This window comes from Tachyglossus aculeatus, chromosome 11 (genome assembly GCF_015852505.1).
Source record: "Tachyglossus aculeatus isolate mTacAcu1 chromosome 11, mTacAcu1.pri, whole genome shotgun sequence".
Classification (NCBI taxonomy): Eukaryota; Metazoa; Chordata; class Mammalia; order Monotremata; family Tachyglossidae; genus Tachyglossus; species Tachyglossus aculeatus.
In genome coordinates this window covers 41,867,523-41,883,908 of record NC_052076.1, presented here as the reverse complement: position 1 = coordinate 41,883,908, position 16,386 = coordinate 41,867,523, and the positions used below count along the sequence as shown (strand labels likewise).

At 40.5% G+C, this 16,386-nt stretch overlaps 1 protein-coding gene across 1 annotated transcript in view; it reads left to right on the top strand.

Annotated features, from left to right (window-relative positions):
- The window catches only part of ZDHHC7 (zinc finger DHHC-type palmitoyltransferase 7), a 56,442-nt gene that overhangs the window by 16,983 nt on the left and 23,073 nt on the right, over positions 1-16,386 (top strand). The window contains exons 2-3 of the mRNA XM_038754194.1: positions 1,524-1,605; positions 13,027-13,346. Coding sequence (XP_038610122.1) covers positions 13,044-13,346 — 303 coding nt within the window. The 5' untranslated portion in view covers positions 1,524-1,605; positions 13,027-13,043. The remainder of the gene's footprint in view (positions 1-1,523; positions 1,606-13,026; positions 13,347-16,386) is intronic.

Here is a 16,386-nt window from a genome sequence, read left to right as displayed (position 1 = left end):
TTTACCTGTACATATCTATTCTATTTATTTTATTTTGTTAGTATGTTTGGTTTTGTTCTCTGTCTCCCCCTTTTAGACTGTGAGCCCACTGTTGGGTAGGGACTGTCTCTATATGTTACCAGTTTGTACTTCCCAAGCGCTTAGTACAGTGCTCTGCACATAGTAAGCGCTCAATAAATACGATTGATGATGATCAGCCTCGTTACTGACCTCCCAGCTTCCTGTCACTCCCGACACCAGTCCATATTTCACTCAGCTGTCTGGATGATTTTTCTCCATCAACCTTCAGGTCATGTTTCCCCTCTTCTCAAGAACCTCCAGTCATTGCCCATCGACTTCCGCATCAGACAGAAATTCCTCACCATTGGCTTTAAAGAACCTGATCCCCTTGCCTCCTCCTACCTCACCTCACTACTGTTCTACTACAACCCAGCCCACACACGTTGCTCCTCTAATGTTAACCTTCTCACTGTACCTCGATCCCAGGTATCTTTTGGCCGACCCCTCGGCCTCGTCCTGCCCGTGGCCTGGAACGCCCACCCTCCTCATATCCTACAGACATACTCTCCCCTGCTTCGAAGCCTTATTGAAGGCACATCTCTTCCAAAAGGCCTTCTCTGACTAAGCCATCCTTTCCTTTTCTCCCACTCCCTTCTGTGTCAACCTGTCTTGCTCCCTTTATTCATCCCCCCCATCCCAGCCCCACAGAACATGTGCACTTATCTGTAATTTATGTATGTATATTAATGTCTGTCTCCCCCTCTATTCTGTAAGCTCGTTATGAGTAGGGAATGTCTGTTTTGTTGTACTCTACCAAGTGCTTAGTATAGCGCTTTGCACACAGTAAGCGCTCAATAAATATGATTGACTGATTAATCCTGGTTCCTCCACTTGTCTGGTCTGTAACCTTGGGCATGTCACTTATCTTAATTGTGCCTCTGTTTCCTCATCTGCAGAATGGGGATTCAATACCTGTTCTCCCTCCTACTTAGACTTTGAGGCCCATGAGGGGCTTGATTGTCTTGAATCTAATGCTTAGTGCAGTGCTTGGAACATTGTAAGTGCTTAACAAATATTATTACTATTATTATTATTACCACACAGGACAAGACGTTCAGAAAGACTGCGTGTGTCCCAGAAAGCCCACAGAGAGAGTCTGACATGGTGGTTCCTTTTGGTTTGATGATTGGTTCTTATTTTCACATGTTTCTGGGAAATATAGGCCTCTGGCTTAGAGGAAATGAAGTTCCAAGACAGCAGTTGCTGCAAGAATAGGCATCTTACTCTCGACCTTATTTCTGCCTCCAGGAGGAATCCGAATATTATCCCAACCAGGCTTTGCCAACAGTGCCTTTCAGTTTATTTTTAAGTTTCTTTCTGGACCATTAGCAAAGGGCTAACTACCACGTTTTGAATTTATAATCTGTTTTAAAGGTTGAGTGAGTCTTTACGTCTTAGGATTTTGAAACTTTCTACCCTGAACTTAGAGAATTGTACTCAACATTCCTTAACTCTCTTTTCAGATCACATCAGATATGGCTATATGCACTTAAGAGGCCAAGGGAAATGCACAATGTCCAAAATTTAAAAGCAAATAAACTTAAGGTAAGGATTTTTTTTCCAATAAATCTGAATTTTTGAAAAATGACCCTTTTATTGGTACTTATACCTGTGTTTTGGTGTGGTTGAAATAATGCTGAGTTCATGTGAAGGCCATTTTTTGGTTTATGGTTATAGCCACTGCTTTTAAAGCCTATAGCTATTTGTGATCCTGTCTCTGCCTGATGATTTACCCCATGTATTTATTTAATATATACATATCCCCATTAGCCTGTAAGCTCCCTGAGGGCAGGTATTGTGTCTGTCCTCCAAAAGGCCTACCCCAACTAAGCCCTCATTTCTTCCTCTCCCATTCCCTTCCGCATTGCACTTGGATTTGCACCGTTTAGTCACCTCTCCCTCAGCCCCACAGCACCTGTGTACACATCTGTAATTTATTATATTGGTGTCCGTCTCCCCCCTCCAGACTGTAATCTTGTTATGGGCAGGGAATGTGTCTGCCAACTCTGTTGTCTTGCGTTCTCCCAAGCATTTAGTACAGTGCTCTGCACACAGTAAGCACTCAATAAATACAGTTGGTTTGAACTCTTACATTGCACTCTCTCAAGTGTTTAGTACATTTATTATTATTATTATTATTATTATTATTATTATGGTATTTAAGTGCTTATGGTATTTATATGCCCAGGACTTAACTCTGAGGTAGGTACAAGTTAATCAGGTCGGACACAGTCCCTGTCCCACATGGAGCTCACACTCTTAATCACCATTTTACAGATGAGGTAACTGAGGCCAGAGAAGTTATGTGACTTTCCCAAGGTCACACAGCAGATGTGTGGCAGAGCTGGGATTAGAACCCAGGTCCTTCCGGCTCTCAGGCTCGTGCTCTGTCCACTAAGCCATGCTGCTTCTCTGCACAAAGAAGCGCGCATTAAATGTGATTGATTAAATCACTCTATAAATAACAATATGCAAGTTTGTTCTGCTGCTGTTTCCCAGCATTCTACAGCAATGCTCAATTGTTTGAAGTGATATTTAAGTGTGCCCTTATATAACGTTTCTTCTGCCCAATCTGCTCATAGTTTTACCACTTCAGCTCATCATAAAGCAGCTGCTTTGATATCTCTTTGTCATCTATCTGCCTCAAATGTCCTGAGCAGCAGAGCTGTGTAGCAAGAAACATTGCTTTTGTGCCAGTTGACTGGCTGCTTTCTAGTTCCTGGTTGCTCGTGACCTTCACTTGTCACTATCAAATGTGACTGGTAGGTGACACTGTGAAACTGAACAAGAAAATGGACGTGATGGTTAACAGGTTTGCATTTCAGGTGATAATTTCAGGGCAGAAATGTCTAGCCTTTCTGGGAAAATTCAGGGAGTCTGGTTTATTTACACAGTTTTGGTCCCACCTGCCCTGTCTGGGAATAGTTTCTTCAAACTGTTATCAAAATAAACAGTCCGGGTTGTGGTTTGGTTTGTTGCATTTCAAGTGCCTTGCCAAATTGATTCTGTCTTTTGGATTTAATTTTTCGTGGACCAAACGAGGCTTAGCCTCCAGCCTGAAAATTTGGCACCTGTAGTTTGGAGTCACTACCAATGTCATATGAAGTAGCTCCAAGTTGGATTAATTGTACAATTGGAGTAAATTGGAAGCACATTTACTATTCATTAAGTATTAAATAGCTCTTTTAGTGTGCCAACTTCTGTCTGGCCAAAGGGTTAATGCTGCTCAATAGGCAGCAATTTCTTCCCCTTCTACCATTAGGATTAAGGTCCTATGATCAGGTTTATTGGGTTTTTTTTAATATTGTGTAATTCTTCAGTGTATGTAAGTAGAGCCCGAACAATTTGTACATAAAGCTAGCCAGTCGCTTGCAAAATCTCGTAGAAGTCATCATTGAGAAGCGCAGTGGTTTCCTTGTCTAGAATTAGCGGAGGAGAATTGCCCGTAGTTCCCAGTCGTTCCCAGCCTTTCCCTGTGCTTCGTCCTCAATCTTATACCTTCACCCTGAATGAAAGGAGCTGGTAGCATTGAAGGCAATAGTTTTTTTTTTTTTTTTTGAAAAAAGACAACTTTACTAGCTGAGCTTCTGCAAGACTTTAGAAGCCTCAAATAATGGGTTTTACGGGATGGCATACAATAATTTTATTTTATTTTGTTAATATGTTTAGTTCTCTGTCTCCCCCTTCTAGACTGTGAGCCCACTGTTGGGTAGGGACCGTCTCTATATGTTGCCAACTTGGACTTCCCAAGCGCTTAGTACAGTGATCTGCACACAGTAAGCGCTCAATAAATACGATTGAATGAATGAATGAAATGAGGAGGATGAGGTAGATAAAAGTCGTTTACACCCAGAGGGAATGGGATACTTAGTGCTGAGAGCTCACCTCCTCCAGGAGGCCTTCCCAGACTGAGCCCCTTCCTTCCTCTCCCCCTCGTCCCCCTCTCCATCCCCCCATCTTACCTCCTTCCCTCCCCCACAGCACCTGTATATATGTATATATGGTTGTACATATTTATTACTCTATTTATTTATTTATCTATTTATTTTACTTGTACATTTCTATCCTATTTATCTTATTTTGTTGGTATGTTTGGTTCTGTTCTCTGTCTCCCCCTTTTAGACTGTGAGCCCACTGTTGGGTAGGGACTGTCTCTATGTGTTGCCAATTTGTACTTCCCAAGTGCTTAGTACAGTGCTGTGCACATAGTAAGCGCTCAATAAATGCGATTGATTGATTGATTGATTGACTTAGAATGTGAGCCCCATGGGGACAGGAAGGGTATCTGACCTGATTATCTTGTATCTACCCTATTGCTTGTAAGCTCTTAACAAATGCCGCAATGATTGTACCAGTTACTGAAGATCCAAGTCTGAGGGTGGACAATCCAAAATAATTCCATTTACTTATTTTCTTTTAATCTGGTATCCTTTTTTCAAGGAATATGGCCATTTTTTGTTGGTTTTATTCAAAGTTTATCTTGTGTTTTGAGCCCAAGGAAGCTTCAGAACAGGAAAAAAAAATAGAAACAAATTATTAAAATGCAACCAAATTAATGCCTATCTTTGAAGACTTCTGGGCAGAATTGAATTCAGAAACGCTTAGAGCCCTGGGAGCCAGTGCCAGAGAAGGAGCTGAGATGGGAGACTGGCAGCTCCTCATTACTCTGCCCCCAGTGTTCTGCACATAGTAGGCGCTCAATAAATACCATCAATTGATAGAAGTCTAACCCCAGCCCTGGGGGCTCCAGAGAGGAGGGACAGGAGTCAATCCTGAAAAACGACAAGAATAACAATAATGTATTAAGCACTTAATATGTGTCAAGCACTGCTGTAAGCACTGGGGAAGGTAGAAGATAATTAAGTCAGACAGTAGTCCCTGTCCCACATGGGGCTCACAATCTAAGCAGGAGGGAGAACTGACATTGAGTCCCCATTTTCCAGATGAGGTAACTGTGACACAGAGAAGCTGAGTGACTTACCCAAGATCACACAGCAGGCCAGTGGAGGAGCCAGGATTAGAACTCGCATCTGGTCCTCTGACACCCAGGCCCGTGTTCCTTCTACAAGGCCGTGCTGCTTCCCTGAAATGATCAGGGTGAGTATGGTAGACAACTGAGGCGGCAGTAACACCCATTGCCTATGCGAGTAGGCGGAGGGAAGCCCGTCTCTTTACCAGAGTGTTCTCTGGCATCCAAGAGTTGTCACTGCAGTTTTTATCCAAAGCAGAGAAGGTAATTAGCCTCAGGCAGCTCTTTGCATTAGTAAACAAAGCAGTATACCCACTAGTGACCTGGTGACTGTAATTTTCAATCCTGTTATAAATGCATTCAACCACTGATCTTCATGAGTGGTACCAGACTAAGAGCAGATGTGTTCTTTGACGGCTCTGCATTTTAAATTACACAGAACTGATGGTCATAGCAGTTGAGTTTGGAGGCTCTGAAAGTACGCGTAGTAAGATAGACCAGACATCAGAGTAGTGTTGAAAACGTCAGGGGGATGGAGTGGAAGCTAGTTGGTTTTTGTTTGTTTTTTTTTTAAAGAAAAGTTGCTTCAGGGGATTTGTGGTATTTTTCACCTGCTACTGTTTGCTGATTCTGTAATGGTGGAAAAAAGGAAAAAAAACCAAGGATATTTAGAATTTTTAAATGCTTGGCTGGGTCAAACATCCCTTATTGTCATCTCAGATATTTTCCTTCTGATAGTGAATAATAGAAACATGTGAATTAATGGGCAGGGAATGTGACTACCAAGGCCATTATAAATTGTACTTCCCAAGCACTTAATAGAGTGCCCTGCACACAATAAACACTCAATAAATTTGATTAACTATTTAGATCAATTGCAAAATCAGACCACTGGTAAGGCGCAAGACTTTGATGGAGCCACATGACCCAGGTTTGCAGGGGATTGCCCAGTTTCTCCATGAGAGAATGCAAATTCTTATCTTCAGGGTGACCTTAGACTTGTGGCTATTATTTACTTTTATGGAATATTTATCCTGGCCTCCTTTTTCATTCATTCAGTCATATTTATTGAGCGCTTACTGTGTGCAGAGCACTGTACTAAGCACTTGGAAAGTACAATTCATCGACAAGTAGAGACAATCCCTGCCCACAATGGGCTCAAAATCTAGAAGGGGGGAGACAGCCATCAAGACAAGTAAACAGGCATCAATCTAAATAAATAGAATTACAGATATGTGCACATCATGAATATAAATAGAGTTATAAATATATACATATGTACACAAGTACTGGGGAGGGGGTAGAGCAAAGCGAGTGAGTCAGGGCAATGGGGAGGGAAGGAGAAGAAGAGGAAAAGGGGGGCTCTCATATTCTGATTACTGGACAGCCTTTAGCAAGCTGCTGCTGCCTATCCACAGCCACAGTGCGGATTTTGAATTAATCAGTCAATTGATCGTATTTATTGAGCGCTTACTGTGTGCAGAGCACTGTACTAAGCGCTTGGGAAGTCCAAGTTGGCAACATATAGAGACAGTCCCTACCCACCAGTGGGCTCACAGTCTAAAAGGGGGAGACAGAGAACAAAAGCAAACATACTAACAAAATAAAATAAATAGAATAGATATGTACAAGTAAAATAGAGTAATAAATATGTACAAACATATATACTATATTAAAGGAAATTATATATTAAAGGAAAGGTGAGGCTGGAATTTAGACTAGGCCCTAAACCAATTTTTTTTGGAGATGCCAGAAGGAAATGGGCAGACCAGCTATTAGACATTACTGCTTGTTCTAGCCCATCTGTAGTAGCATTTACGTAGTGTGCTTCTCCACCTCCCTTTATGTCCCATACAGAGTAAGTTGGAGCAGGAGGGAGAAGAGAGCAGTAGGGCTGGAGCATCAGCAGGGACCCAGGAGAAGCAGCGTGGTTCAGTGGAAAGAGCACGGGCTTTGGAGTCAGAGGTCGTGGGTTCAAATCTCGACTCTGCCACTTGTCAGCTGTGTGACTTTGGGCAAGTCACTTAACTTTTGTACCTCAGCTACCTCATCTGTAAAATGGGGATGAAGACCACGAGCCTGATGTGGGACAGAGACTGTGTCCAACCCGATGAGCTTGTATCTGTCCCAGGTCTTAGTGCAGTGCCTAGCACATAGTAAGCGCTTAACAAATACCACAATCGCTTAGCTTCTCTGTGCCTCAGTTACCTCATCTCTAAAATGGGGATTAAGACTGTGAACCTCATTTGGGATGTGAACTGTGTCCAACCTTAGTTTGTATCTCCCCCAGTGTTTAGAACAGTGCCTGGCACTTAATAATAATAATAATAATAATAATAATGGCATTTATTAAGCGCTTACTATGTGCAGAGCACTGTTCTAAGCGCTGGGGAGGTTACAAGGCAGTCAGATTGTCCCACAGGGGGCTCACATTCTTAACCCCCAGTTTACAGATGAGGTAACTGAGGCCCAGAGAAGTGAAGTGACTTGCCCAAAGTCACACAGCTGACAATTTGCGGAGCTGGGATTTGAACCCATGACCTCTGACTCCAAAGCCCGGGCTCTTTCCACTGAGCCATGCTGCTTCTCTGCTGCTGCTTCACGCTGCTTCACTTAGTAAGTGCTTAGCAAATGCTATTTAAAACAAAAAAAAAAACAGCCTGGGACTGGCAGTGCAAATTTATTATTTGGCTTCATGGGCTACCCTCTGGGCACATATGATGGGGCTTGACTAGGGATTCACCAAGTGTTTCCTCTCTCACATTCTCCAGGCTTTTTCTCATTCTCAACAGTATTCAATTTGCTAGGCATTTGCCGTCGGTCTCAGTGGAGATGGGGAGACTCTAATTTCAGTTTTTCCTCTTCTAGCCATCTCTTCCCTTAAAAAAACAAGGAAAACAGCAAAATAAATCTCTAACTTGGGTGTTTTTAACTCATAACCTGCTCATATTCTAGTTAATTACCTCAGGGCAGGTTATGGCTTTTCCCAGTTTGTTTTTGCTCTTTCCTTTCCATCCATATTGCTCCCACACTGATCCATGCACTTGTCCTACCTTGATTATTGCATCAGCCTGCCCACCGACCTCCTTGCCTCCTGTCTCTCCCCTCTCCAGTCTGTATTTCACTCCATTATTGCCCAGGTCATTTTTCTAAAAAAAAAAAAGAGTTTAGTCCATGTTTCCCCACTCCTCCAACTTCCAGTGGTTGGCCATACACCTGTGCATCAAACGCACTCATTTCAGTTGGCTCTCAGGCATTAAATCAGCTCTCCCACTCCTTCCTTACCTTGCTGATGGTCAACAATTCAGCCCACACACTTTACTCCTCTAATGCCAACCTACTTACTATCCCTCCATCTCGTCTATCCCACCACCAAAACCATTCCCCTGCCCTCTATCTGACCAGGAACTCCCTCCCCCTTCATCTATGACATCACTCATAGGTGTGTGAAAACTAAGGCACATATCAAAAGAATACTTATTCTGAAAGGAATTTAGTTATTTTTGGTATTCCCATAAATGTATTCTAAATCAGTTTTCTATTGTCTCCTCCCAAAATGATGTGGTCAGAATTTAAGATTATATCTGTTGCTGTGGGACTCAGTAAAATAGCTAAATTGATGAAGAATTAGCACATCTCACAGTAAATAATGCCCCCATTTGCTTTTCAAGTTTGATTGAAATGCTTTGCACGTAGTAGGCGCTTAAGAAATGCCATCAGGTGTTCTCCAGGGAACAGAAAGATACAGAAAGGTCTCCCCCTCGTCCCCCTTTCCATCCCCCGTCTTACCTCCTTCCCTTCCCCACAGCACCTATATATATGTATATATGTTTGTACATATTTATTGCTCTATTTTACTTGTACATATCTATTCTATTTATTTTATTTTGTTAATATGTTTGGTTTTGTTCTCTGTCTCCCCCTTCTAGACTGTGAGCCCACTGTAGGGTAGGGACTGTCTCTATATGTTGCCAACTTGTATTTCCCAAGCGCTTAGTACAGTGCTCTGCACACAGTAAGCGCTCAATAAATACGATTGATTGATTGATTACAAGTAAGACTCTTCAGTATATAGAGGAGGCTTGTTGAATTTGTCAGTTTTAGATTTTTGTGTGAAGATCCTGTCTTTAACATAGCGGTAAATATCCCAGGCTTGAAGCTATGATCAAAATCCTGTTAAGGCTCAGTCATCACAGGGAAATTTCTATTAGCGTAGAAAAATGGTTGTGAGACATCTGCCTGAGTGTCTTCAATCAATATAGTGCTTTTGGTTTTCTCTCAGCAGTGGCCTTTAATAGCAGTAAATCAATAGCGATTTCAAGATTAAGTGTAGCTCTAGGACAGCAAGACACTCCTAATGGTTCTTGTTTTAAGAGATCAGATTGCATCCCCTCCTTGTACAAATACAAAATTTTCATTTAGCATTTCCCATCACATTCCTAGTTATTTTGCAAGTTAGTCAATGCAGAGGAATTGTTTCTCCACTTCCTCCTCTCCCTTTTTCCTGTTTCTCTTGTTAAAGCATAAATAATAGTGACTCAGCACAGTGCCTCCGCACCTAGTAATTTTTTCTACACATGCAGAGTCGACTGCAGTGACACCAGGAAAAATGCTATGATTTTTCTGACAGTCTCAGATAACAAGAAATCAAATATCCATTTAAGAGCAAGCTTAGCTAAAGAAAATGCAGTATAATAAACCCCAGACTGAAGCCATATAATAGGTATGCAGGTAGTTTTCGAGCCTTGATTGGCACCAGTAGGAAATATAAGTAGCAGTAACAACACTTATCAACAAGAATACTAATGTCCTAGGGAGAAATGTGTACTGCACAATTCTTTAGCAAGGAATTGCTAAAAATTCTTTATCTGTTTATGAGAAAAGCCCATTTACTTCTGAGTGCTAACTAATAAGTGCCATTGCAAGGAATGTTTCTGTTGTATTGTTGTGTTGTACTTTCCCAAGTGCTTAGTACAGTGCTCAGAACACAGTAAATGCTCAATAAATACAAATGATTGATTGCTGTTGGATCACTAAACAGCCTCTATCCTGCTTTCCGGTCTTTTCAGTTGATTCCCCCTTGCAATGAAAAAGTAAATAGCCTTTTGTCCTCCTCTCCCTCTTTCCTTTACCAGATACCTCAGATTCTCTTTTCAATTTAAAAAGATAAAACTAACCTAAATTTTGGCAACTGTTCTGAATACATGATAAGTTTGAGGGTAAAGAGTCAGTTCAATTTGAAATTGCCAAACTCCTTACGCATTTCTGCTGGAGTTTCAAAATTAGGCATCAACAGGTAGAACTAGGAGAGTTCAATTCTCCCTTGTTTGGAAGACAAGGTTTTTATTACCTAGTTGCCCATAGCACTTTAAAGCTAAATTTACCATGTCCTTGCAAATATGGGAGAAAGGAGGGGTGATGCCACAGGTAAAAAGGAAATTCAAGTAGTCTACTGCATGTAAAATGAAAAGTGGTGAAGATATGTAAAATATAGTCAGGAGTAAGAAAAGAGGACCATAGCTGAGACCACAGAAGCAGCTATCTGAACAGCACTTGTATTTCTTTATTATCTGTGGTGATGCCAAGGGAAAACACATTTGACTTTTTGTGTGAGAGCGGTGGTATGAGGTGAATTGTGGATTAAGGGAACCCAAAAGGGTTGTAGTGGAATAAAAAGGTTGAAGAATCATCATTAAAAAAATAAATAAATTGCTGATGACCAAGGTCCTATGCAATGGACATAAACTCTTGCATTGCACAGTGTGTTTGTTTCCAGGCACTTGCACATGTTCCACTGTCCCCAAAACAGTCCCCAAAAGCAAGAAGGAGTAGGTAGAATTACTATCTTATACCATCTTATACAGTGAAAAATAAAGGCATCCAGAGATTCAAGTTTAACGAAAGATGGAGCAGGCAAGTGCCAGAACTGTCTCCTTACTCCTGGTCAGTGTTTAATCCTGTCACAACCAGCAGCCTTGCAGCAATTTTTAGAAATTCAGAGCAATTTTTCCATCAGTGTTTAACCTTTCCAGGTTTCACTGTGTGGAATCGTCTAATCATTTCAAACATTACTCAGATTTTTTTCCAAGTGGTTATGATGAAGGGTTTTTGCAAACATTGTGGTAAATATTTAGTGCGTGTGCCTGTATTTAAAATAACTTCATCAGTATGTCATTTTCCTTCCCATTACCTCTATCCTGTGGTCTATTCAGAAAGGTATGGACAAAATCATTTATTTCCTCACACTTTGGATCAGTTAAAAACCACTTGATAAGATTTCCCCTGATTCTTTTGCACAGCCTTTATTGATATAAAGTTCCTGTGTACTTAGCCTGTACCGTCATTACTTTGTTTTTTCTTTTACTCCTCTCTACGTTGACGTGCCACCGGCCAGTCCTCTTGGGGATTTCCTCCAATTCCCTTCTCTGTGCGTTTTTCTTTTTGTAGCATGTGCCTCTGCTGTTTCTCCCTCCTGTTTTTAAAATCAACTCCCAACTCCCTCTTTCATCTTCCTCTTAAGACTACCTTCATCCATAAACCACTGCACTCGAAATCAAGCTGTGTTAGGTAGATCCTGATGTCATGTGAAAGAAAGAAACCACCAAAACAACTGACGTCTGGAGAAGAAAACTAGGTATTTAGTATTTCCAGCTTGTGTAGCTCACTTTCTCTTTAACAACATAGTTTAATAATAATAATAATAATGTTGGTACTTGTTCTATATGTGCCAAGCACTGTTCTAAGCGCTGCACTGTCCTAAGCACTGGTTGTAGGTTTTTAGCCTTGTTTTGTCTGTATTCTACTCAGTGCCAATCAGATTAGGTGCTTATGTATTAAATAGGAATAAACCAAGCTTGAATTTGTATTACTTCTTTAAAGAAGTCAGAACATTTTCCAAGCACTTCATTAGTAGGTACCCTGTGTCTGAGGGATAGGTACACGGATTATCCCTGTAAATAGAGTGAAGGAAACAAAGGGAGTAGTCTGGATTTTTGTAGGATCATGCTGAGTCAGTGGTAGATTTTGGTTTTTTTTTTTTTAAATACAACTCAAGTCTCATAATTGCCTGTCTGGTGCTTAAATCTTCTGAGCTGTAGTTCGGCTCGAGTGAGATTCATTAGCAAAAGAAAGAAAAGGGAATTGTACGGGACTTAAATGAATTGGTTGCTGATCCTTCCAAGGAATCTCTCCTCCCCCACCGTAATTCTTTATCCAACACCGAGAGATACCACAGGCAAAATAAAATCCCGTTTTAAATATAGGTCAGTACAGTCAACATTGCTGTGAGATTAGATTAGGAATTAAGAAATGAGCTCTTGGGTTTTACACCATCAAATGAGGCTTTAACAGTTGTAGTACTGGAAAGCATGAGAGTCACTTGAGTCTATCCTCCTCCAGGATCATGATCCTTTCTCACCCCTTCCTTTCTTTCAAGATTCAGAATGTCTGTCGACATCCCCTGGAGATTAAGCCAAGTAAATGTCAATGTCTTTAAACCCTGTGTTATGTAAGGTACCCGAAAGGGTGTAACTTCTTTTAAAGGCTCCTTGTTCATTTCACAGCTTGGATAGGATAGGAGCTGCTGTGATTTTATTTGTGCATTGATGTGTAGATGATAATTTTAGACAACATGAAAATACTTAGAATTCACTTCTTCAAATGAGTTTCACTTCTTCAAGTGAGATCCTTTCTAGACCATAAGCTCGCTGTGGGTCGGGCCATGTCTCCCAACTTTGTTGTATTGTACTCTCTCACCCACGCAGCAAGCGCTCAGTAAATACGATCGATTATTGTTATCATTGGTTGTCCTTTTGGAAGATTTTTCCATTCTCTTGCATGTCTATGGGATGCCTTTTGTCCCTCGTCCATTTTAGAGAGGTTTGCATGTATGGTCCTGAGTTCAAGGCAGAGTGTTCTGTGGTGAAATAAAAATGAACAAATAGTATGAGGCCTTGGTGTGGACACGGAAAAATATTGTCTTTCCACCTTTTCCGCAGGGCACATCCAGGAAATCATGCAGTCATCAGGGCACAGGTTCCGGGATGTTGAGCACCATCCCCTTCTGGCCGAAAATGAGAATTATGACTCCTCATCCGAAGCCGACGTGGCAGACAGGATTTGGTTCATTCGGGATGGCTGCGGCATGGTCTGCGCCGTCATGACGTGGCTTCTAGTGGTCTATGCAGACTTCGTGGTGACTTTTGTCATGTTGCTGCCTTCCAAAGACTTCTGGTATTCTGTGGTCAATGGTGTGATTTTTAATTGCCTGGCGATTTTAGCTCTGTCATCTCATCTGAGAACAATGCTAACTGACCCCGTAAGTATCTTGCTGTTCCCTCTGACACTTTCCCCTCTGGGACTCGGAAATTTTCTGCTAAGAGCGTTTTGTTTTTAATTCCCTCCTCATTGAGATAATTTTCTTAAAGTAGAGGTTTGGAGACTTTTAAATCAGGTCCTGAGTCAAAAAGGAAAGGAATCTATTTTAGGATTACTTTATGTTCCGATTGCCAGTTCCATAAATGTAGCTGTATTTGTGTGGAAGCCACACCATTAATATGTGAAAATGAGAAAACCAGAAGGGACTATCCCATAAACCATTTAAACAAATTTGTGCTTTTTCATTGCTAGTCTTACATTCATTTTCCTGTGATTAACATCATAGTAATCAGTTTGTGCTAATTATAGGTTTATTACCCAGAATGCCTATTATTTTATCAAAAATTGCAAATGACAGTATAAAGTAATAGGTAGTTATTTCAAATCAGAATTTGGTTGCCAGGAGGCTGATAAAAGTTTGTGAAGTGACAAAAGGGTAGGGGGGTTGGGGTGTGTGTGTGTGTTGGGGGCACTTTAACAGTGCCATTTATCAAAGACAGTTTGTAAAGGTGGTGGGTTCTGTTTGTGTCCTTGAGTAATTTCCTTGGAAAGAGATGAAATCATAAATGATAGTGGCACTGTGGAGTTATCATCAGCTTCTCCTAACTACTACACAGTACATATAGTTTGGGGATTGAATTGAGCAAGGAAATTCCAGAGGAGCTATTTTTTAAAAATTAACTCATCTTGTAGCCTCTGAAAATCTGTCATATTTTAGGTGTACTGAAAATCTAAATTGCATGAAATTATTTTCTAACCTCCATTTGAAAATAAACCCATTCAGGGTGAATCTCTGATGTAGTTTCATGTTGGTTTTACATTTTGGAAAGTCATGTAAATGAGTCTGTTTTCCCCCCCTCGAGAGTGTGGTTCTTTTGATATGATTTGTAATATTCGAGGATTACCCACAATTATTTTTTGGTAGGAGGTTACTAAAGTCCTAGTTATTGAATTTGGTTAACTTGGTTTTCAAGTTTTTACACAAGCTGCTTAATATTGCCATTGGTGTATGAAAATACACGCACTGGGCTAACAACATGCCCGTTCACACAGTTTTGTCATGTATTTGAATGGTGTCAGTGATATTGGATTATTGTCTTTTCCCCAAATCAAGATATTCTAACCTTTTAGCACCATAGCACTTCTTGCCATCTTTCTATTTGAGATTTAACAAATATTAATAGGTAAAGAATAGCCGCAGCTTTAGAATCTATTTAATAATTAGGCTTATATATTTATAGTGTCTTATGAAATAACACTACCGAAGTGCTGCACTATGCATTATTAATAGGCATGTGATGTACTATATGAATGGAGCAGCATGGCTCAGTGGAAAGAGCACGGGCTTTAGAGTCAGAGGTCATGGGTTCAGATGCTGGCTCTACCACTTGTCAGCTGTGTGACTTTGGACAAGTCACTTAACTTCTCTGGGCCTCAATTCCCTCATCTGTAAAATTGGGATGAAGACTGTGAGCCCCCCGTGGGACAAACTGATCACCTTGTAACCTCCCCAGCGCTTAGAACAGTGCTTTGCACATAGTAAGCGCTTAATAAATGCTATTATTATTATGATGATGATGATGAAGAGACTTTGGAAGTCTTTAAAGTTGGGATTCTCCTTAATTCAGCCCTTCCCATTTGCAGGGGCGAGGAGAGGAATGAGCAAATAATCAGGTTTAGATGGAAGGGGGCGCGGGGGAGCCTGTATTCTTTGTAAATATTATTTCAGCATTTTAAAACTGAAGTGAAATTTTAAGATTCTAAATGGAGGGATTTATGTTCAGAACCACAAAAGATTGTGAAAGCAGTGCTTTTCCTCCTTCTGAAGTACAAAAATAGAAACCTTAACTCTTCTTATTTTATACTTGTATTCTGTCTACCATGGAAAAGAATGAGAAGACATTTCTCAAATTAAGTTACCATGAGTAGTTCCTCTGAGATAGTAATGCAAATGAGTGCTATAAGCAGTTTGCAATAACATACATTCTTTGTTGAGGTGGACTAATTGCCTGGGGAAAATTTTTCTCTAATGGTGTACATTCAAAAATGAAATCAACGAAGTATCATTACATTTTATCAAGAAAATGAAACCCTGTGAACTCAGTGCTGAGAGTGTAAATTTGTTTTTGTTTCAGTGACCAAGCAGGATTACATATATTTCTACATTATGTGTACGCACACACACACGCACACACACACACACATTTGTGACATTTAACTTGAAAACATATAATGGTTGGACTCAGCCATATTCATATATTTGCTGAAAAAAATCACTAACAAATGCAAAAAATAAAATCTGATTCAGATAGCCTGTTCGGAAAACCTTGTTTTTTTCCCTCCTCAGAACTTTAGCAAAGTGCCATATTGGGATTTTAGCAATTTATTTCAAAAGATGAAAGATGAAGAAAATTGAAAACCAGTGAGAAAATTCCAGGTTGTTATCCAAGTCTGACCAATATATAGGAAAGGACAGTTCATTGCATTATGCTAAGAGTTACTGTGTTTCTTGTGTACAATTTCCTCCCAGAAAAATATGTATTATTAAAATAATAATAATATTTAAGTGCTTACAATGTGCCAAGCACTTTTCTAAGTGCTATGGTAGATACAAGGTAATCAGGTTGTTCCACGTGGGACTCACAGTCTTAATCCCCATTTTACAAATGAGGTAACCGAGTCACAGAGAAGTTACGTGACTTGCCCAAAGTCACACAGCTGATAAGTGGCAGAGCTGGGATTTTGATCATTCATTGAATCATATTTATTAAGTGCTTACTGTGTGCAGAGCACTGTAATAAGCACTTGGGAAAGTACAGTACAACTTACCAGACAACCAGTCTCTGAATATTGTGCACAGTACATCTCTATCAGCTGTGTCAACCCCCAAAACTACCTGCAAGTAGACTGAGGTTCTTCGGGATTTTTAAAAAGAAATATGATTTGGGGAGTATTTGCTTAATTCAGGTAAATATTCAGTT